Source organism: Vulpes lagopus, chromosome 5 (assembly GCF_018345385.1).
Source record: "Vulpes lagopus strain Blue_001 chromosome 5, ASM1834538v1, whole genome shotgun sequence".
In the NCBI taxonomy this organism is placed as follows: domain Eukaryota; kingdom Metazoa; phylum Chordata; class Mammalia; order Carnivora; family Canidae; genus Vulpes; species Vulpes lagopus.
The window spans coordinates 77,234,396-77,257,395 of record NC_054828.1 but is presented as its reverse complement, the minus strand read 5'-3'; the positions used below and the strand labels follow the sequence as shown (position 1 = coordinate 77,257,395).

At 45.9% G+C, this 23,000-nt stretch overlaps 1 protein-coding gene and 1 long non-coding RNA gene across 2 annotated transcripts; one reads left to right on the top strand and one right to left on the bottom strand.

The window, feature by feature from the left end:
* Window positions 1-3,871: 3,871 nt before the first annotated feature.
* Window positions 3,872-13,665, top strand: LOC121490669 (3 beta-hydroxysteroid dehydrogenase/Delta 5-->4-isomerase). The gene is made up of 4 exons (XM_041754544.1): window positions 3,872-4,629; window positions 4,754-4,973; window positions 9,177-9,341; window positions 12,069-13,665. The coding sequence occupies exons 2-4, from the start codon at window positions 4,829-4,831 to the stop codon at window positions 12,878-12,880; spliced, it is 1,122 nt and encodes a 373-aa protein (XP_041610478.1). The 5' UTR covers window positions 3,872-4,629; window positions 4,754-4,828; the 3' UTR covers window positions 12,881-13,665.
* Window positions 12,760-21,552, bottom strand: LOC121490673. The gene is made up of 3 exons (XR_005987746.1): window positions 21,444-21,552; window positions 16,038-16,102; window positions 12,760-12,876 (listed from the first exon to the last, which is right to left on the bottom strand). It is a non-coding gene; the product is annotated as an uncharacterized LOC121490673 (long non-coding RNA).
* Between the last annotated feature and the right edge of the window lie 1,448 nt (window positions 21,553-23,000).

Sequence of the window (23,000 nt, the reverse complement as noted above, 5' to 3'; positions counted from 1 at the left end):
ATGAAATGAGATAATACATATGGGTTCCACATATAAGGAGTGTGGATGTCATCATCCAAGATAAGAGAGATTACAGGGCAAATTGCTGCCTTCAAGGCTGGAGAGGCAGGCAAATATGGGGAGTTCCATTAATATGGGAAGTTTTCTTGTACACTTAATTGTGTGGTTACTGCTCTCTTCTATTTCTTTTTATGTGTTACTCCATAAGAGTTTCAAAAGCATTAAGACATTGGAGACCTTGATTGTTCATATATTCATTCATTCAGCAAACATTAATTAAGCTCCTATAATGCATCAGATAATGTGCTATTTCTTATGGGAATATGAGGATGTATAAGATATAGACACTTCATTCAGTCAAACATTCAACAATTTTCAAACATCTACCATGTGCCATGCGCTGTGCTAGCTGTTAAGGATTCAGTAATAAAGGGAGTATCCCATTTCGAAAACAGTGTGACAACCACAACAACAAAGTATCGACTCCACTGTCTTTAACATGTTTCTAGTGGGATCTTCATGGTGCAACTCCTTGAACAGGTGAATAAGACACCTGTTTGTTTGTTTGTTGGGTTTTTTGTCATCACTCTCTTAACTTCTTTTGGACTCAATGCAACACTTTCCAGTGGGACTTTCAATACAACTTTTCATGGACATTGCTCTTAAGTTAATTATGAACTACATGTTGCCAAAACCAAAGGTCGATTTTTTTCATCATTGCATTTGATGCCCCAGCAACATTCAACACAGTCTACCACACTTCTTGAAATACTTTCTTCACTTGACTTTCATAGTAGCACTCTCTCAGTTTTCCTCCCGCCTCACACTGCTCCTGCTCAAACTCCTTAACTGGCTCCTCCTCCTCTGTTCAACCTCCAAATGTTGTGTCTGTCCCAGGATTTAGCCCTGAGGCTTTTCCTTTTATCCATAAATACTCTCACCCTATATTTCATCTAATCCTGTGACTTTAAAAATTATTGTGTGCTTCCATTTCCCAAACTTACCTCTCTAGATGGCATAAGAAGTATAATTGTCCTAAAGTGATCCAGGAGTTTAGCAAGGTAGCCAAGAAGAGGGATCCACTCTTCCCAGCATCACAGAGCCTGAATGGCTCCCTATGGAACCAGTGACTTTCTTCCCCCAAAAGAGGGAAATACATCTCATGAGCTCCACTGACTCCAGGTGTTGGGAAATTGATCTTTCCTTACAACTTTTATAAACATCCGGCCCTAAAACCCAGACTGTCTGGGACCAACATCATGTGTGTTTCTTCACTGATAAAGCTGCTCTCTGTGTTTGTATGATACAAACATAGAATAATAGAGGCTAGTGTCCCTACACTGGAATGCAGACTCACACTGTGCACTACTTATACATCAGTGTAGAATGGAAGGATGGAGTAATCATGCCTTCTATTTCTTTGCCAACCCTTGGCCTTTGTGAGTTTTCCTAATACAGTATATTAATTAGCCCATGCTATGGCATATTGGGGAATTCTTCTCAAACTCTGATGTCAACTGGCAGTGACCCAGAGAGGCCACACTTTATAAAATGTGCCCTGATCTTCCCTGAGCACATAGACTCTCCAGCTGTCCCAGCACCATTTGCTTTTAAAAAAAAAAATCATTTTCCCCTGCTGAATTTTTCTTGGCACCTTTGTCAAAATCCATTGGCCATACAAATATAAACTGTTAAGTCACACCACATGCAAAAATTCCCTCAAAATGGATCATAGACCTAAATGTCAAGGCCAAAACTATACACCTCTTGGAAGAAAACATAGGTGAAAATCTTTATGACCTTGGGTTGGACAAAAACATGAGTGATAAAAGAAAAACATGTTTTTAAAAGATTTATTGATTTTAGAGAGAAGGAGTGCATGTGAGAGCAGGGGGAAGGGTACAGAGAGAGAATCTTCAAGTAGACTCTCTGCTGAACGTGACCCAGTGCAGGGCTTGATCTCATTACTCAGGAGATCATGACCTTGGGCAGAACAAAGTCCCACACGTAATCAACTGAGCCACCCAGGCACCCTCAAAGAAAAGAATTTTTAAGTGGGATTTCATAAAAATTAAAAATGTTTGTGTTTCAAAAGAAGTTACTAAGAAAACGAAAAGCCACAGACTGGACAAAATGTTTCTGTGGAAATCAATTTTTAAAATTTCATTTAGGATGGAGTCAGTAGACCAGTAGAGGGAGCTTTTATGCCCAAACACTCATTGTCAATTGCAGACCCAACAGGAGATGCAGGTAGATACCACTTTACTACCCCCAAATGCTTTCCTCCTCCGCCAGTCAATGAGACTATCGCAGCCCAATCAATGAAAAGTTATTATACTTCAAAATGGCGGTTCACTCCAATGGACTTTCTGTTTATAAAGCATCCCAGCTTCCCTTTTTCCTCTGTAAGCAAGTGTTCCTCCTATTCTTTGTTCTGTGCAAGTGGATTTTATGGCATGTAAATTATATCTCAATAAAGATGTTTGGAAAAAAAAGAAACGTGATATGTAGCCCTATCTGCCTTGCCTTTCATTTATTTCTCATTTTCTATAGAACCTAGTTATTGGTTCCACTCAGAGACTCTAAACTCTTGTTCTATTGGCTCTTTGGCTGAAAGCGATTCCCAGGCAGACAGTAGTTGAATTCTGCCAGCCTCCAACATTCACAACACCTAGGGGAATGAATACCCCAGTCCTGAAGGGGGTAGGGGATGTGTGTGGTTCACTTCAGCATTACTCTAGCAGGCAAAGCTGTGTGATGCACCTTGGTGGCCTCAGGTAAGGCTTCACAGGTTTCAGCAAGACCAAGGCCCTTTAGCTAGTGTGACAGCTTCAGAGAACAAGCCACTATAACTCAATGACTACGGTCAAACTCCAGGCAAGTGGTTTGCAGCACAAGGAGTCAGGTGTTAAGTGGGAAGAGGAGAATGTCCACAACACAAGGAGAAAGAGAGACCCAGGGGAGGGTGTCAAACCCAATCTTTGTAGGGCATTTTTCCCAACAACTAAAGAAAACATTCTTTTCGAGTGCATATGGTGTTTTCACCAGGACCATATGCTGGACTTCAAAACAAGTCTCTGTAAATATCTAAGAGTCAAAATCATACAGAGTATATGCTCTGACCACAAAAGTATTGAATTAGAAGTCAATAACAACAAGATATTTAGAAAATTCCCAATTTTAGAAATTGAACAATATACTTTGGAAAAACTCACATGTTAAAGAGGAAATCACAGGTAAATTAGAAAATATTTTTACCCTGAATGATGGTAGAAGTCCGATACAACAAAATTGTTGGATGTGGCTAACCTACTGCTTAGAGAGGCATTTACAGCTCGAAGTATCAATAGTCACAAAAGGAAAAGGGATAAAATCAATAACCTAAGGTTTAACTCTAAGAACCTTGAAAAGCAAGACCAGTTTGAACCCAAGGCAAATAAAAGAAGGCCAATAAGTAAAAGAAGCTGGTGAAAGAAAAAAGAGACAACAGAAAAATACAACAGTAAATTATTCTGTAATCCGCACAGAATCACATGGGTTCTATATTTAAATGTATATCTGGAACCATAAAGACTTTAGGAGAAAAAAATAGAAGAGCATCTATTGAAACTAAAAATCAGAAAATCATTGCTTCTAGGATAGATTGAGGGGTGGGGAAGAACTTTTTGAGGTGAAAGAAATGTTCTATATGTTGTCTGGGGTGTCTATAATCACAATATTATACATGATTGTCAAGGTTCATTGAATAACACTTAAGATCTGGATGTTTGAATGCATGTAAATCACACTTCATTTTTTTAAAGTAGGAAAAAGGCAATGTCTTGAGGAGCTTATGGTGGTAGTATTTGGGTACCTTTGGGGTACAGGCTTCAGAAGCATCCACAGCATCCTTAGTTCAGGATTCTGCTGAGAGTGATTTTGCAACCAAAATGTGGATGAGTGCAAATGTCCATAAGATCCACTGTGACCACAACTACACATTCCTATTCTCATTATCCAAGCCATAGAACTAAACAGTTATCACCAGAGAGCTTCTCTTCGATGCTTATCTTCCTCCACAAATCCAGAGCTCTCCAAGGGAATATCAAAATTGAGGTTCTGGATATATGGGTTTGGAAAGAAAGTCACTTCCCATAGAACTTGGTGACTGGAGCTGTCACCAGTGCAAATGTGTACACCTTGCAAGACAGTAACATTTCAAATGGCACTCCAAAAAAGGAGATCATGGATTATATATTGGTTTTACCCCCCCTCAAAGTATTTATTTTACAAGGCAAAATTGCACATCATGCTGGCAGATTTCTTCTTTTCATTTAAATCCACAGATTATGGATCCCAGACAGCTGGCACTGACTGCCGGATGTCTTGTTGCAGGGAGAACCAAGCTGTTATCACACTGTGGCCCTGAAATTTGCTTCCTGTGCTTTGGAGGAATGAAAGATATGTTAAAGGTCACCACTTTTGAGGGAGGAGGGAACCTGGAGAAGGCGTGAGCAATGAGTATGTGGTAAGAGTTCAAGGTGAAGAGGCTGAGCCAGAAACAAGAGTGCATAAAACTCCAGTCCTGCCTTCAGGAGATAAGGAGACCAGAACCTCAGCTCTTTCAGCTAGCTTCTGACAATCTAACAGGTTAGAGCATTCTCATTTTCTTTCAATTATTCCCGGGCATTCAAGTTTTGCAAATAGAGGGGAGGGAACAAAATGGTTTTTGTAAGCCTGCAACCACTTGACCTCTCTTTCTGGCTTTCTCCAGGGTCACCCTGTAATCTAATTTGCTCTCCAGTTCTTCTGGTTCCTGGAGAGTACTTCTTGGGACCCAGATTTGACCATGGCTGGATGGAGCTGCCTTGTGACAGGTGCAGGAGGGTTTCTGGGTCAGCGGATTGTTCACTTGTTGGCAGAGGAGAAGGAGCTGCAGGAGATCCGGGCACTGGACAAAGCCTTCAGACCAGAATTGCTGGAGGAATTTTCTAGTAAGTGAAATTGAGTTCATGGATGGGTAGCTCCATCTTAACCCCTGTACAGGTATGGGGAAAGGAATTCTTGTCTAGCAAATCAAGAAAAATTGTAGCCAAATCAAGTCTAATCTCAAGTCCAAAGTCATCAGAAAGGAAATCACAGGTCGTGTAGTATAAGAGATACAGGACTGTCAGGAGACTGAGTCTCTGACCCTGATCTAGAACTATAGAGGATGACCTTAGGCCACCCATTTTGGCCTCTGGATCTCTTCTTCTCATTCATAAAATCATACATCTCTACCTTGTCAACAACTCTAATGTCCTGAAGATTGTGGACTTGGAAGTTGCTGTGCAACATCTGCAAAGGGCAAGCAAACACCATTAACCTGAAGACCCTACCAGTGGCTCCCTGCCTCTCTTGATTGCCCTGGTCTTTCTGTGGCTTCATTTAGCATCTCCAGTGAAGGTGAAACAAAAGAAAGTGAAGGTGAAGCTGTGTGTGTGTGTGTGTGTGTGTGTGTGTGTGTGTGTGTGTGTGTGAGAGAGAGAGAGAGAGAGAGAGAGAGAGAGAGATGGGGTGGGGGGGAGGGAGATGGAGAGGGCACTGTACAGCATGGGAGGGAGCCAGAGACAGAATTTGAGGCTCTGGAGTGTGGATTCCTCATGTGGCATCCCTGCACATCTCTTTTTCCTATTTGTCTCTATTAATCACCGTGAGAATAGTGGCTGTAGAGTCTGCTGTAGCAGCTCACTGCTCTGCTGTGTCCCCAGAATGCTATCCCTGGTTCAAATGCACAAGCGAGATTTATAAAACCTGTTTCATCCCTGGATCCTCAAAACAACCCTGTAAAGAAGGTAGGAAAGGGATCTCACCCAACAGGACAATGAGGAAATTGAGGTACACACAGGTAATGTGATGTGCTGAGGCCCTCCAGTTAATGAACTGTAGGGTTCAGAGTAGAGCTTCATCACAGATGTCTCAGTCATATGGCTCCAGGGCTGCCTCCTGGCAAAGTGAGTCTTCAGTCTCTCCCACTTCCCCTCTGTGTGACCCAAAGCAATCCTTGTCCCCCTCCCAACCCTTCTGGACTGGGTGTCAACATCAGGCCCCAGGGTCCCAGAAGACTCCACCTCCCCACTGAGAGTCCCCTACCGCCTCCCACCCTCCAGGACTGCACCCATCACTCTTATCCTCTTTCCTGTACTCTGAATATCTCAAATGTCCTATTTTCTCTACCTTCTGCTTCAATGGTGTCTCTGATGAACACATATGAGCAACTTCATCTGTTTGTAATCCTTATGGCTCAAAATACTTACAGTCTGACAGTTGATGCTCACAAAAAGGCAATGTTCAACCTAGGAGAACGGTTCCCCAGTGTGACAAGTCAGGCGATGTCAGGGATGGATAGGGGCCTCTGTAAATGTCACAGTGGAGAATCCTTTCAGTGGTCTTTCTGTGCAGGCACTGTGCTAAGTGTTCTTTGCATGTCAACTCATTTGCTCCTCATAACATCCCTGTGGAAAAGGTAATACTGTCCTCCTCTTCTTAATGATGAGAAAACAGGCGCAGAAAGGTGTCTTAGTCTGTCAAGGCTGCTGCAACAATATACCACAGGCTGGGTGGCTTAAACCCATCAGAAATTGTATTTCTCACAGTTCTGGGGCATAGAAATCCAAGGGCAAAGCAGGGTCATGCTCTGGTGAGAGCTCTCTTTATCTAGTTCAGAGCCTGTGCCTTCTTTCCATGTCCTCACATAGTGCAAGAGGTGAAGGATGTCTCTGGGATCTCTTTAATAAGAATACTGATCCCCTTCATGAAGGCTAAACCCTTATGACTTAATCACCTTCCAAAGGCCCTATCTCCTAACTCCATCACATTGGCATTAGGATTTCAACATTGAATCTAGGGGACATAAACACTCATACCATAGCAAAGGCTAACTTGTTCAAGGTCTCACAGCTGAAAAATGGCAAAGCTGGACCTGAACCCAGAAGATCTAACTACAGCAGCTGTGCTCTTAGCCACTAACTTGTCTGGTAGCTTCTCTTTGGGCTTCCTTACAATGCAACCCACACCACATAAGCCACTGTATATTCAGGCTATGAAAAATCCTCAAGTCCGCAGAGCCTCAGAGAGGGAGGGAGCTATGCTTCCACTGCCAAGACACCAGCAGTGCCCTCTGCTGGTCTCTTTACACCCCTGCAAACCAATAGGTTGAGAGTCCTTTCCTCCCTTGGCTTTGGACTTCTCACTGCTCAGCAGATCAATTCCTCCCAGCCTGTCTGCTGAAGCCTGCAGCAAAGAAGACACAGAAGAAAGGGGGAGAAAGGCAGAGGTGGAGACAAAATCCGAGAAAATCCTATGATTCCCAGCAGCTTTCCCCTACCTTTCTCCCATTTGGGGGCATTCTTGGAGTTGCCCAACAACGGGAAGGAGCCCAGGACAGAGCAAACTTGGCAGAGGCTTAGGGAAAGCAGATGGTTCTTCCAATTTGTAGTCCAGGAAGGAAATTTCCCAGCCCTGAAATTTTCACTCTGAATTTCTCTCTCACTGTTCTCTGGCCTCTGATTTCAGTTAAATTGTCTTATCCTTTAAATACACAGACTTATCCTTAATCTGCCTCAGAAAATAAAAGCACTAGTCCTGCACTTGGGTGACAGGGGAGAGAGAACAAAGCTCCAAGGCAGGAGGCAGGTTTGGGTCTTCACTGGAAGTGTGACTTAGACCTGCCCTTTAACCTGTCTCTGCCTCAGCTTCTTTGCCTGTATAGCGGAAATCTGAATACCTATGTCATGAGATAGCTGTGAAAGAAAAACCAGAAAACTGTGAAAGGAGTGTGCAAAGTAGAAAGCACAAAATATGTGTAGGGTATTAATCCAAACTGTATGTAGCACCATGTTGAGTTCACAGGCTAGTTTGAGGCGATGGTGTGACTGGCAGTGCCACTTCCGGTGGATTTCAGAGGAGCTAAAGGTCCTAAGGCCCTTGGCTAGGTGGCCAGAATGTTAGTCCCTTGGTGGCTGACTCATTTTCAGCATTTTCTATAATAAATTTATTTTTTATTGGTGTTCAATTTACCAACATACAGAATAACACCCAGTGTTCATCCCGTCAAGTGCCCCCCTCAGTGCCCGTCACTCATTTTCAGCATTACTGTCTGCTTTAGATGATATCTAATAAGGTTTTTTTTTCAGTTAACCTCTCATTTGTGCCCATCCCAAATTCCCTGTTACTGGCTCCACTATCCTTCTGGTCAGCTAAGCAGGAAATATCTGGGCTGACATGGACTCCTCCTCTTCCTCTCGGCCTATCTCCAATAAGAACCAGGGCATGTGTGGGTAAGGTCTGCAAAGTTGAGCCTATGTATCCCTCCCCTTCCCTCCTCCTGCTGTGGGAGGCCCGGTTCCATCCTCCTCCTCTGAACTTTGGTGCAGACATTCTGAGTAATCTCTCGATTGCTTTGCTTTCTCTTAGATGTACCACATGGATCCATTTTATGCACTGCAGCCAGGGTTAGCTTCCTGCACCACAACTCTGTTTCTCTTCTTGTTCTAAATCCATACATGATTCCTCACTCCCTACAGAATTAAATTCAAATTCTTTCCTCTTATACCCATTCTTCATAATCACCTGACTATCCTTTTTTTTAATTTTTTTAAATTTTTATTTATTTATGATAGTCACACAGAGAGAGAGAGAGGCAGAGACACAGGCAGAGGGAGAAGCAGGCTCCATGCACTGGGAGCCGGACGTGGGATTCGATCCCGGGTCTCCAGGATCGCGCCCTGGGCCAAAGGCAGGTGCTAAACCGCTGCGCCACCCAGGGATCCCTCACCCAACTATCCTTAATGAATTTTATGAACTTCTTATGAATGTCTTTAACAATTTTTATCCCAGGCATACTTGATTCCTCACTGTACAAATAATTCCTCTCCTCCTCCTCCTCTTCCTCTTCTTCTTCTTCTTCTTCTTCTTCTTCTTCTTCTTCTTCTTCTTCTGAATAAAATGGAGTAGAAATGGATGTTTGCTCTTTCCCAATAAATGCTACACATACTGGTCTCTGTGTTTTTGTTTACTTGTTCCTTCCATGGATTGGTCTCCCCACCCCCACCCTCCTCCCAGTGTACATGTCTTTGAAGATCTAGGTAAATGCCACTTTTATCAGGAAACTTCCAGATCCAGAAAGCCTTCCCATGACCTGACTTATGTTCACACAGAGCTCCAGAGCAAGACCAAGCTGACCATGGTGGAAGGAGACATTCTGGATGAGCAGTGCCTGAAGAGAGCCTGCCAGGGCACCTCAGTTGTCATTCACACCGCCTCTGTCATTGACGTCATGAATGTCATTCACCGAGAGACCATCATGAATGTCAATCTGAAGGGTATAGTATCCCAGGGAGGATATGGAGTGAGGTGGGCAAATGAGGCTCAGAAAAAAGAACAGGAATGGAGAAGCCCCCATCACTGGACACTGCTGAACCTGCTCCAGCTTTTTCTTATCACAGCCTGAGAGCTTTCAGGCTGTGATCCTCAGTTTTTTAGATGAGGAAACTAGGACTGAGCAAAGCTGAGTAACTTGTCCAAGTCTCCCTGAGTAGGAAAGCTAGAACTTAAACCCATACCTGTGTGTCTGCAAAAGCCACAAAGGCTCTTTTTACTGAGGTTCCAGTCAAGCGTCGACTCCAATCCAACCTTAAACTCTATCCAACTATCTCCAACTACCTCCTGCCTCCCCTGGGCTAGAACCAGGCCTTACAAGTGCCTCCCTGGTTGTCATTTTAGCCCTTCTAAGTGCCTCTAAGTTGGTGGTCATACAGTAAGGCCAAGAACCGAGTTCTGTAAGGAAAAGTGTCCCATAGACCCATGTCCTAGCTGTGGCCTGGGAGTGAAGGGCCACAGCTCCCAGCCAGTTTCCCTCAGGTAGGACTTCAATGAGGGATCTCCAAGCATATTAAGAACATCTATCACCTTCCAAATCACATCAAGAAACCAGCAAAGCTAGCTCACAGCAGTCTGACAGGACAGAATTACCCAGGACATGCCTTCCCATGATATCTTCTTAATGATAATAGCTTCCCTTTATCCATAAGAGTACTTCTTCAGCTCACTGCTGGCTTTGCTATTAAAGGATACTTTAGGGGATCCCTGGGTGGCTCAGTGGTTTGGCACCTGCCTTTGGCCCAGGGTGCAATCCTGGAGTCCCGGGATCGAGTCCCGCGTCAGGCTCCCTGCATGAAGCCTGCTTCTCCCTTTGCCTGTGTCTCTGCCTTTCTCTCTCTCTCTCTCTCTCTCTCTCTCTCTCTCTCATAAATAAATAAAATATATTTTTTTTTAAAAAAGGGTACTTTATAGCTAGGTGCCCAAGGTACACCCTTCTTAGAGCCTCATCCATAAATGCCTGGTGGCTCTTTCTGGATTGCGGCTTTTCAATCTACTTTAAATCTAGACACATTCATTTAATGGATTAGCTTAAATCCCTTATTAGCTAGGCATGTAAAGTCATCCTTCTGAGCCCTGGAGGCCAGTCTCTCTAGGACCACAGAACCCCAACCCCCACTCCCATCTGGCTTCCATGGCCCTGCTTTACAAAGTTAGTCATTAGTCTACTCAGAGATTCCTTTTCTTTTCTTTTCTTTCTTTTCTTTTCTTTCTTTTCTTTTCTTTTTTCTTTTTTCTTTTCTTTTTTTCTTTTCTTTTCTTTTCTCTTCTTTTCTTTTCTTTCTTTTCTTTTCTTTCTTTTCTTTTCTTTCTTTCTTTTCTCCCCTTTCCTTTTCTTTTCTTTAAGATTTTATTTAAATCTTTAAAATATCTCATGAGACACACACACAGAGGCAGAGACACAGGCAGAGGGAGAAGCAGGCTCCATGCAGGGAGCCGATGTGGGATTAGATCCTGGGACTCTGGGATCAGGCCCTGAGCCAAAGGCAGATGCTCAACTGCTGAGCCACCCAGGCATCCCCAGAGGCTCCCTTTCTGAAGCAACTCATTGCTTCAGGGTCTCCAGCCTAAGGTAGCACCATCTCAAAAAAGACCCTTTCTAGCTTCTGCTTAGCCATACCCTCACCACTCCCACACTTCAAGGAGGGTACTAGATTAACCAAATTTTCCATTTTGGCCCCTTGGCTAATTCCTGCTCTCCGGGACCCCCGACAACAGGGGATTTGACATCACTGAGAAGTGTTAGAGCCATCAGTTAATTAAAACTAATGTCATTTCCAGGTTTCGAAGATACTTCAAATAATGATAATTTCCGCCTCTGCAGGAAAATTAACGCCAAATATTCTCAGCCTCTAGATTTGGTATTTTTTTAACGAGGCTGTCTCTCCCGAAAATCAAATTGCACAAAGCCTTTAAAAGGGATTTTTTAAGAGAGAGAGAGAGAGAAAGAGAGAGAGAGAGAGAGAGAAACAATGTTTTGCCCGGGTTATTCTTTCTTTCTTACGGGGAAGGCGCTTTGCATTACCTCCCAGAGCTGGGATTCTGCGAGATCCTCCCGTTATAGGTGTTAACCACCAGAGGGCACACTCCTCCTTCGGGTTCTCCACCAAACTCCCACCTAGAAGGCCAGAGCCAGGCTCCAGAAAACTAACTAAAAGGAAGGTTTGTCACCCCCACTTTTCAGAGCTGGGTGAAAGGAGTAACAGCCAGAATTAGGAGTGGTCTTTGTGGGAACGCTCAATCAAGACTAGGTAAAATTCCAGTCCATATTCTGAGAGTATGACCTCCGAATTTTTTTTTATTTAAAATAACCTGTTTTTAATGAGGTGGTAGGGATAAGGGATAATTTTTTAATCTCTCCACTCAGCAAGATATGAAATTGCAACCCTCTGCCCTTTTCCAAAATTAAAAATATACACACAAGTCCAGGAAATCTGAAAGCCTAGAAATTCTTGTTTTCTAGAACTCAGATGTCAATTTCTTCTCATTTTTGCATTTTTGCATTTTTCCCATGGCTATTGCATAGTCAGATCTTAGCTGGAGACACAGAGGAATGCACTTCTGATCTGCAGTAACCACCTCACTGAAGGGGAAGGGGTGGACATGGCCTGTGGGCACGGTTGGCCCCTTGGGTTATTTGTTGACACTGACAGTGTGCTCCTCATGGGCAGGTACTCAGCTCCTGTTGGAAGCCTGTGCCCAGGCTAGTGTGCCGATCTTCATCTATACCAGCACCATAGAGGTGGCTGGGCCCAACTCCTACAGGGACATCATCCAGAATGCCCACGAAGAAGAGCATCTTGAATCAACATGGTCTGCTCCCTACCCATACAGCAAAAAGCTTGCAGAGAAGGCTGTGCTAGCTGCTAATGGGTGGGCTCTTAAAAATGGTGGCACTTTGCATACTTGTGCTTTAAGGCCCATGTATATCTATGGGGAAGGAAGCATATTCCTTTATAACTATATATACAAAGCTCTGAGGAACAATGGTATCCTGACACATCACAGCAAGTTCTCCATAGTCAACCCTGTCTATGTTGGCAATGTGGCCTGGGCTCACATTCTGGCCTTGAGGGCCCTACAGGACCCCAAGAAGGCCCCAAGTGTCCAAGGACAGTTCTATTACATTTCAGATGACACTCCTCATCAAAGCTATGATGACCTCAATTACAATTTGAGCAAGGAATGGGGCTTCTCCCTTGATTCCAGAATGAGCCTTCCCATATCTCTGGAATACTGGCTTGCCTTCCTGCTGGAAATAGTGAGCTTCCTGCTCAGTCCGATTTATAAATACCAACCCCCCTTCAACCGCCACATGGTGACCCTGTCAAATAGCATATTTACCTTCTCCTATAAGAAAGCTCAGCGAGATCTGGGGTATAAGCCACTCTTCAGCTGGGAGGAAGCCAAGCAGAAGACCACGGAGTGGGTTGGTTCTCTGGTGAAACAGCACAAGGAGACCCTAAAAACAAAGACTCACTGATCTGAGGATGGCAAGGATGTAGACCTAGATGTTGTTGGGAGAAGTCTATCAAGTTCATCCCCTCTGGTTTCATACAGAAAGAAACAAGGGCACAAGCCCAGGTCCTACTGTGTTCCTTTTCCAAGATGGCCACCTTCCTATTTTTCTCCTACTACCAGGAACATTTTCAGGCCCTGGCCCACCTGGAAGTTTTCTGTCTTCCCCACACTCCACAGGACATACAAGGAGATTTGCTGTAGCTGCTGGTACGAAAGCTGCAGCTGCTGGTCCTGAGTTATTCGGGCCTCTTTCTTGTAGAGTTTTGCCTATGAGCTCCATTTCCTTTGTCATGTGCAAAGCATTTCTTATCTTTTACAAATTCCTATTCCTGCATACAGCTCAAGGAAAAGAGTAATAAATGTTTTAATGCCTAATCTGGAGGATGCTGTGGTTGATGTGAACACATACCTTCCTCCTTTCCCCATCCAGTTCTAAGAATCATTATTTCCTATTTAGAAAAGCAGTGTGGAATGGAGGTGGACAGAAGTGTCTGGAAAGGGGATCACGACTAAGCACCTGCTATGTTTCAGGCAAATATCACTTCATTTAACCCTCTCCAGAAACCTCTGAGGTAGGGATTATCACTGTCTTTTATTGATAGGAAACTTGATCATCAGTTGCCACTAACTGCTAAGTGACCAGGACATTTAGCCCAGGTAGACTGACTTGAAAGCCCCTATCCCTGCACCGAATCTTGCAGCTGGAACTGCCTAAATTTACAACACAATGGGGGTGGGACAGAGAGGTTTGTCAGCAGTGCAAGACAGCACCAGCCTTTGGTGGTGTGCTGCGCCTTGGGAGAGCCTGGCTGCTTTGAGTCACCTCCTTCTGGGTCACCTCCAGCCCTGTGCTGGAGACTCCCTAGGACCCAGGAGAACCCCTGAGGGGCATCTGGGAGGGTCTGCAAGCCCTTGCAAGATGACCTGGGCAGGGGAAGGAGATGCAGAGATGTAACCAGTCTTTACTGCCAAAGCCAGCCAGGGTCCTTAAAAGGCCCCTGGGACATACCTGGGCCACCCTGGCAATCCACAGCCTGTATTTAACCTTTCAAAACACACAATGAAACCACACCATGGAAAGTAAAGGGGACAAGTATGAATACCCCTAAAACTTTGGCTCCTACCCAGTGCAAGAGGTAGAGGTTTACTACCCCACACTTTCAGAATCAACTGCTCCCTACTCTTTCCTCCTCTCCCCAACTCTCCCTGACACTGCCTGCTGGGATGAAGCTTTATCCCTCTATTTCCTTAGCCTCTGTCCTTTCCTTTCCCCTTCATCATTGGCCTGTGGTCCTTCTCTGTCCCTCTCAGGAGAGGAGGTCAACTGAGGCAGGTTTAGGGACTTAAAGGATGACATAGTCATCAACTGAACAGAGGACCAAGAGTCAAAAGAAACAGTGCCAGGGCTGGCAAAGACTGTGTGGCCTGAAGTGGGTGAGGAGGTGGTAGTGGGGCTCAGAGTGTGGGAGGTGATAGCTGTCTGTCTCCAGACCAGGCTGTTGCCTGCCTTTATGAACCTGAGCCATGGCCAGAGTCACACCTAATATTCACATGGCTTCTTTCTCACCCAGTTCAAATTGAACTGAATTATGAATTCAGTTCAATTTGATTCCCACAAAGGAGATATTTTAGGCTTTCATTCTAAGGATAAAGGGGGAAAAAAAACATTCTGGTCGGGGTGAAGGTTTCTGTCACCAAAACCTAAGGGCCAGAGGATCAGCAGGGGGCATCCAAGTGGAGCAGGCCCAGTGGATGAATGAAACACTCCATTCTGCCCTCCCCGCCCCCGCCCGTGCCCCCACAGACCACCAGAGACAGCAGCTGGCCAGCACCTGTAAGGTGCACACTGCTTTATGTGTTTGTGCCAGGAGCCAAGCAAGGGAAGAAGGGTGGTGGGATCCAGGACAAGGGCCACTCAGCTGAGTTTTTAGCCTAGTGAGATTCCATACCTATGAACCCACCAGGGCAATCTCATAGGGAAGGGAAGGAGCATGTTGGCCAGAGGGCCAGCATGGGCAGTGTGAGCAGAAGCACAGAGAGGGGTTCTGGGCAACTGGCAGTCTAGCTGAATAAGCAGACAGGCCTCTGAATGTTTGGGCCCGTGAAGTTGGCCCCTCTTTACTTACACTGGGCACAGGACTGAGGCCTTCAGGCCTTTAGAGCTATGCACAGAAGCCCCCTGCCCTCCTCTTCCCTCATCTCTCCTCCTTCTCCCTCCCCTCCCTCTCCTCCCTCCACCCCCTTGCCTTCCGCTTCTTCCCTCCCCTTCCCTCCCCCTGTCCTTCTGTCTCCCTTTTCTCCTTTCCCTCCCCTTCCTCTCCCTTCCTTCCTCTCCCTTCCACTTCCCTCTCCCATCCCACTCTTCCCCTTCCCTCCTCTCCTCCTTTCCTTTGCCCTCCCCTCTCCCTTTACCCCTTTCTCCTCCCTTTTCTCTCCTGGTCCCCTCCTCCCCCCTTCCCAGGTGCAGCACAGAGTCCAGTGAATGAGTGAATGAAAGAAAGCACATGTAAGTGCTCAGCCATCTGGTAAGCCATAAGGGTGAGTCCAGGGAATGGAGCTCACCTGATGGGGGGGGGGGGCAACCCCACAGAGCAGGGGGGCCTCAGCTAGGCCTTTAAGGGCAGAGGGGCCTTGAGTTGGAAAGTGAAGTGGTCCAGGCAGGTGAGGGATCTGAGCAGTGGTGGGAAGGAGAGGGTGAAGTGTGGAGGTGAGAGAGAAGGAGGCTGAAGGGGAGTGAGGAGGCTGGCCTGTCAGGAGAGAAGGATTTACCCTAGGGGGGGATTAGATAGCCTAGGGTGTCAAATGGGACAATGAAGCTGGCCTCAGGGCCAAGGTGGAAGTGGAGCAGGCAGGCAGGTGAATGGCTGAGTGAAGGGCCCCCAGAAAGGTGGCAGGAGGCCTGAAGGGGTGAGAAGGGGTGAGGTGGACAGGAAGGCCAGCAGGACGAGCTGTTGTAGAAACCCAGAGATCTTGCCTTTCACCCTGCATACAGAATTCTCAATTTCTTTATCAACATACAGACGAAAAGCAATAACACAAACGGGCCTCACAATTTTCCCTCTCATTGGGAAGTCAAAATATCCAAGAAAGAGCTGAAGTAGGAGACAAGGGCAACATACCTCTGGGGTGAGGATGGGCCTCCTCACCCGGGGCATCCTGACAGCTCCAGGCAGCCTGGCCCACCCTGAAATTGATGAAGTTATTGGGGCAGGTCTTAGAAGTGATGTAACCATCGATTGACCCTCAAGCTGGGCCAGGGCTCTCCAAGGCCTCTAATCCCCTCCCCTGTCCTTGGAGTGCCGGCCCTGCTTACCTTTCCCATTCCCAGAGGCTGCTCCAAAGGACTCAGCCTTGAGATAATGATGTAGTCTTGAGAACACCTGCATGGTATATGTGACCCAACCCAGTGAAGGCCTCTTTATAAACTTTTAAGAACTGGCAGGGAGGTGCAAAGATCCATTCCTCTTGGAATCACCCAAGACAAGCCTTATAAGTAGGTTCCCTTTGCTTATTACAACTGTCACCTACTAACCGGAGTGGCCTCTTGGGTCTCTCCCTGCCCTCCCATGGTAGGAACTGGTTTCAGATTATACTCTGACACCCAGGAAGGTCACTTGAGGATGGTGAGCCAATCTGTATCACAGTTCATGTGAATATCCATGCTTTTTCCTGAAGATATTTCAATGTGTGCAATTACCAAGTGCTGGGCCAGATCCTCCAGGGCGAGGGTGTTATGTAACATATGATATTACTTTATTAAAATCTAAAAGAAATCTGAACTTCAAAACACATCTACCCTTTGAGTTTTGAACAAAAGATCATTGACCGCTTGTGGCAGAATGATGTGCCAGGTATTGCTTTACACACTTTATAGAATAATCCTTGGACACTCAAGAGCAGGTACTCCTGTTACCCTAATTTGACATCTGAGGAAATGGAAATACAGAGAAGAATTTACTAGAGGTCATCCAGCGAGTTAGTGGTTCAGATAAAAGAAGCTTTTTGACTTCAAGGGGTCTGCATGAAGATGTCAAACTCACACACCTGCGGGAGCCAGTCACTTGTGTTATAAGTGAGACGGGCTAGAGCCCAGAGGCCTTGGGGAGTGGTGGAGACTGTGGTGTGCAAGACACCACACTCTGCTCCTGGGAGGCGGCAGCTGCAGAGCCCTGGCTGATTCAAGCCTGGGATGCACCCCGAGTCACCAGATCTTTTGACTCCCAAGGAAACCAAAACCTTCCTGAATTTACGTGAAGTCTCTTGATTGCTAAATATTGGCACCTAACTCTAAATTTTGAAAACAGTGTGAAGATCAGCTCTGGGAATGTGTGGGCTAGTGCTGCAATCATATGTGTAATATTTTATCTCTTAAAAGAGTGGGTAGCACAAGGTGCTCATTCTTGGTGATAGGTCCTGAGTATATATTACAGTATATTCTGTACTTTTCTGTATGTAATTTTTTGAATAAATTAATTTTGTTTTTTTTTAAAGATTTTATTTATTCATGAGACAGAGAGAGACAGAGACACAGGCAGAGAGAGAAGCAGACTCCATTTAGGGAGCCTGACGTGGGACTCAATCCCGGGATTCCAGGATCATGCCCTGAGCCAAAGGCAGATGCTCAACCCCTGAGCCACCCAGGCGTCCCTAATTTTGATTTTTTAAAAAAGAGTGAAAACTAATGAAAAAGGTCTGTGGGCTAGATCCCACAACTAAGGCTTCCAGTGTTCCATCTTTGTTCCCAGGCTAGTGGGGGTGGTAAAATGTGAGACATGGCAGGCATAATATACAGTAAAGTGTACAAAGGCCATTAGAAAGGCAGTTTGCCTCTGGAGGATCCCATCCGGGTAGGAGACTCAATAAAGCATTTGCATTTGGGCTGAATATTGAAAGATGGGTAGGATTTCAACAGGTTGAAATGGGAGGCAATGTATGACCTCACCAGGTAGAGGTGAGGAAGTCGGTGAAGATGGAGAGGTGGGAAAGGGGGAGTCCTTTTCAGGCAGCGTAGACAGACCAGAGAGCATAGATGCAGGGAAGAATGGAAGACACATCTGGAAAGATATGATGGAAAAAGACCAGGGTCACCTTGGGTCACCTCTAGGAGATACTTTGCCTCCTTTCTTCTTTCCCCTCAGAGCACAAATTCAGTTCCCCTTCTAAAGAAGGTTTAACATTTAGCTAATTTACATATGTAATATATCCCACCTTCCATGGAAAATTATCCTGGACAAAGAGCATGTCTCCATGTCCCCACTAGCAATGAATATTAAGAGTCAGGCTAAAGAACTTGGAAATTATTCGAAGTGCACTGTGAAACCTGTCCCTGGAAGATTACTTTGGCACCAGTATGTAGGATGGATTAGAAGAGATTAAGAAGATACTTCAAGAACCTCAGCAAGAAATAAAGGCTTGATTTATGTAGTGTTAACACAATGGGATGCAAAGGGCAACTGGGGCTAGCCTGAGGCAGAATGGATACTATGAGTAGGATCACAGCACCCGATGCACCTACTCTCTCAAGCCAGAAACCTGGAAGTCCTTTGCCCACTCTCCCTCCAGCCTATCAACCCGTTCTATCCACTTCACCTCCAAAGTGCCTGGTGAGTGTGACACAGCCTGATTCAGGCTGTCTTTGTCTCTTGCCAGGCCCTCCCTGCCTCAGAGAGTCACCCATGAAATCTGCTCTCATCCTTGTTGCCAGAATTGTCCACCCAACATCTAATCTGACCAGGTCACCCCCTACCTAAAAACTATCCAGGACCCTTAGGATAGCCCTGAGTATCTTAGGATAACAGATAAAGCCCTTCAAGGTCTAGCCCCTGCCTGTCCACCTCTCTGGACTAAATTGTCACCAATTCCTGCCCTATCTCCAGATTCCCCAACCTTATGCTCTAATGATAGGCCAGGGTTCGGTACTTCCTGCAAACATTATGCTTTTATGTATTCCTGTGCTAAAGTAGTGTCCCTCCTGCCCAGACCTTGTCCATCGCTCCTGCCAGCACACCCTTCCCAAGTACTTATTCACCATCCAAAGCTTCCATTTTATCATCTGTGCCCCTTGCGCCTATCTAAATGCAAGTAACTATTTATACTCTGCCCTCCTCCACAATACTGTCTTTGAGGGCAGCAACTCATCATTTCATTTCTGTGTCCCTAGCACCTGGGCCTGTGCCTGACACAAAGCAGGCACACAGATGGACAGTGGACTGACAGGTGGATGGATGAGTGGTTGAGTGGATAGATGGATCGATGGATAGATAGGCAGACAAAATACAAACAAACTGAATTGCTGAGATGGGGAGGGAAGGGAATCAGGGAAGCAGAAGAAATAATTTAAAGATAATGTCAAGAAATCAATGAACCTGAAGAAGCTGGGAGTGTGGGGAAGAAAGAGGAGTGGTCCATCTGCACTGTATGAAGAGTAAGTGAAAGAAATGGGAGAGTGAAAGACATTTATGAAGGCAGAACATAACTGGTAAGATTTTTAAAGGGACTGGAAATCAGATGTACAATATGAAACAGTGTAATGCCCAGAGAGTTTTTATACTACAAAAATAAGGACATTTTATTTTTAAAAACTGAATTCAGAAGAAAATCTCATCAGGAAGAAAGAAAGAGAAGAAAGAAAGAAAGAAAGAAAGAAAGAAAGAAAGAAAGAAAGAAAGAAAGAAAGAAAGAAAGAAAGAAAGAAAGAAAGAAAAAAAAAGAAGAAGAAGAAGAAGAAGGAGGAGGAGGAGGAGGAGGAGGAGAAAATCTCCCATTCCTTAAGTGATTAAAGTGGTTACTTAACAGTGCTTCTTAAAGCATCAAGGGACTCTGAAGGAAGTTTGCAGGGAGTCATCCTTTATCATGGGATCCCACACAAGGTTAAGGAGCAGGGACAGGAGCTGGAGTTTCGAGGCATGAAAGAGGTTCATTATGATGGAGTGGAGGGGGGGAGGACTAACAAAAAGTGGGTTGGCCACTCTCTCCCCTGGGGTCAATTGCAAACTCTGGAACAGTCACCAGCCTGTTCTAGAAACCTGAAGCTCCCTGCTAATTAAGAGTGCAGTCTTTCCTTGAGAAACGGAAGAACCTACACAAGCAAAGTCAGCCTTTCTTCCAAAATAGGTGTTGGTGACAGTGGGTGGGCACGTGGGCTGCTGGCCCTGTCGTCATCTTAGCGTGGACCCTGGCCTTACTGAGGTAGGAATGAGGTAGGAATATCCTTTTCATGCACCAGGATCTAAATTCCTCCTTGCACCAGCTGGACTCTGTAAAGTCACTAGATCAATTATGAGCAGGGTGGCTTCAAGGGCATGTGGCTTGTGTAGTTACAAGGGCCCTATGCGTAGCTTACTCTCCACCATGGGCCCCACATTTGATTTTGCACCAAGCCTTGGAAATTAAACAGCTAGTCCTCATTATGAGAATTTATTTCATCAGTAGACAGAACAACTCCCTCCTAATCAACAGGTCAACAGGGGAGGTTCCTTGTTCCCTCCAGGACCCATCAAAGTGTTTGTGGAGTTCAAATTCTAGAGGTAAAATAGACTCTAGAGACTCCAGCTTTTAGCTAAGGGCTCCTTCCCTTCCTCATTTCACAACTGAGGAAACTGAGGTGACTTTCACAAGGTCACCAATAAATCAGGAGCAGAGCCAGGCTAGAGTGCAGACCTCTCACTCCACCACTCAAGAACACACTAGAATCCCCATGGTAAAGAAAAGAGGGAAGTTTATAGCAGGGGCACCCAGAGCCAGACAACAAAGAGTTTGAGAAGCACAGCACATCCAGGGTGGGGGGATTTTTTTGTAGCTTCTGACACATCTTAAACCCCCACCTGAACACACTCCAGCCGCACCACACTTCCTCCATGGCTGCTCCTGCCTGCAACACATTCCTGTTTCCTGGCACCCTTCCCACAGCCAACTTGTCCTCATGCTTTAGGCTGTACCTCCCCTAGAAGGTCTCCAGTCTTCCAGGGAGCGTGAAGTGCGTCTCTCCACTAGGCACCTGGCACAGTCCAGGTGGTTGGTTATTAACTTGTCTGTCTCCCTAACTGGACTGTGGACTCTGGAAGGCACCACGAGGCCCCTCTGCTGACAACCTGCACGCAGCTGTATTCCCACATCTGGCCCAGAGCAAGCACTCAGTCGATATTTAAGAAGTGAGGAAAGGAGATGATGTTCTTAAAGAGATTCTGGGAGCGCCTGGGTGGCTCAGTGTGTTAAGCAGCTGGCTTTTGATTTTTGGCTAAGGTCATGCTCTCAGGGTGCTGGGATTGAGTCCCACATCTGGTCTGTGCTCAGTGGGGAGGCTGTTTGGGATTCTCTCTCCCTCTCCCTCTGCCCCTCCTCCTGTTCACACACTCTCTCTGTCTCTCTACAATAAATAAATAAATCTGAAAAGAAAAAGAAAAGAGAAGGGAAAAGAAAAAAGAAAAGGAAGACTGGACCAGAATAAATGGAATTGTAGGGAGCGGAATAAAGGTTGTCCAAGTATGAGGTCTCCTAAGCAAGGCAAGGCTAGACTCTAAACCCACCTGTAACTGGTGGCCTTGTATTTGCTGCCCTGAGCTTGGCCTGAGAACATGACGCTCGGATTGAGTAGCAGAGGCACAGTCTCCTGGAGACCGAGAAGGTACAGAGCCAGGAGGCTGCCCTCCCAACGTATTTGCTAAAGAAAAAAAAAAAAAAACAGAGGTAAAAGAGAACATTTGGAAAGAGGGCAGAGGGCAGGGGGCAGAGGGCAGGCTTAACCCACACACTAGTTGCCTGAGCCTTCTGTGGACATACACAGCCCTCCTCAGCTGCTGGAATGCCGGTCTTGCAGGAGCAGACACATGCAGGCACTTCCCAGGACAGAAACAAAGGTAGCCAGAGCAAGGGAGGGCTAGGCAGTGGGAAGACGAGGGCAAAAGACAAGAGACTATTATCTCTCTCTCTTTTTTTTTTTCTCTCTCTTGAGAAGCTTCCATTTCTGCAAAGAAGAGTTAACACCTGGTTCTCTTTCAGTTTGGCCCTTTTCAACATTGTGCAACTCTCTTTACTCTCCTGGATCTGTTTCTTTACCTGCCATTTCTGTGGCCCATTTCTAAGGTCCATCGCAATGACACTGGGCAACCGTAAGGGGTCGTACCACCTCTGGCCCCACTATCCTTCTGCAGTTAACCTTCACCATAACACCGTCCTCCAGGTATGCATTTCTCTGTGCAAAGCCAAAGCTGACAGGATGGCTCCCTAGCCCTGCCCCAGCTCTGCTGCCGTCTGGCTCTTTGTCTGTACAGGGCACAATATCTCTCCCAGTTGTGGACGACCAAGGCCAGACCAAGCAGGAGCCCTCCTGGGCAGTCCAGGAACTGCTGAGCCACAGGACCTAATGCAGACTTTGAAAAACTTTCCTGTCATTCTTGTGCTGAGCTATGGATGTTTCCAAGTAGGTTTTAAGCTCTCTGACCACCACTAGACACTAGAGTGGGGAGAGTCCATAGAGATAGTGTTGCTTGAAGAGGAAAACAGGCGCAGAGAAATCTGAGCCTTGCTCAAGACCACAGCCAGTGAATGTCAGTGTTCTGTCCTGCACTTGTCCCTCAAAGGACGGTAGGATCGGTCCCTCCATTCTTCTTCTGTCCCCAGGAAAGGAGTGAAGGCCATTGTCTCCCAACCCCTCATCCCCCTGCCTCAGGAGCTGGAAATCTGAGAGGATGCAGTCCTGGATGCAAGCAAATGCTTTTGTCCTCCTTCTAGACTCCCAGGAGCTAGGAAATGAGATAACCACGCTGCAACTGTCTTATTTCCTAACATTTGTACAGCCCCTAAACATTCACATTTGTGATTTTGCTTGATCTCCCCACACCTCACACCTGCATCCTTCCACTGGACAGACATGGCCAAGATCAAGTCCACCTGTGGTGCCCAGCCTAGACCGCCGCAATGTTAAGCAGCAGCTCTCTCAGTCCAGCAGCCTTCTGACTATGAAGTCATGTCCATGACCCCTACTGTATCCATTGACACTAAACCAGACAGGAGTAGAGACACTTCAGTGGAAGCCTGGAGGTGGTCCTTGTGTATCAAAGTTCCGGCTTTACGCAGGCACCTGC

Coding starts and splice junctions, on each gene's coding strand:
- LOC121490669 (XM_041754544.1), top strand. CDS start 4,829: ATGGCTGGATGGAGCTGCCTTGTGACAGGTGCAGGAGGGTTTCTGGGT. Junction 4,974..9,176: donor ATTGCTGGAGGAATTTTCTA/GTAAGTGAAATT, acceptor ATGTTCACACAG/AGCTCCAGAGCAAGACCAAG. Junction 9,342..12,068: donor CATGAATGTCAATCTGAAGG/GTATAGTATCCC, acceptor CCTCATGGGCAG/GTACTCAGCTCCTGTTGGAA.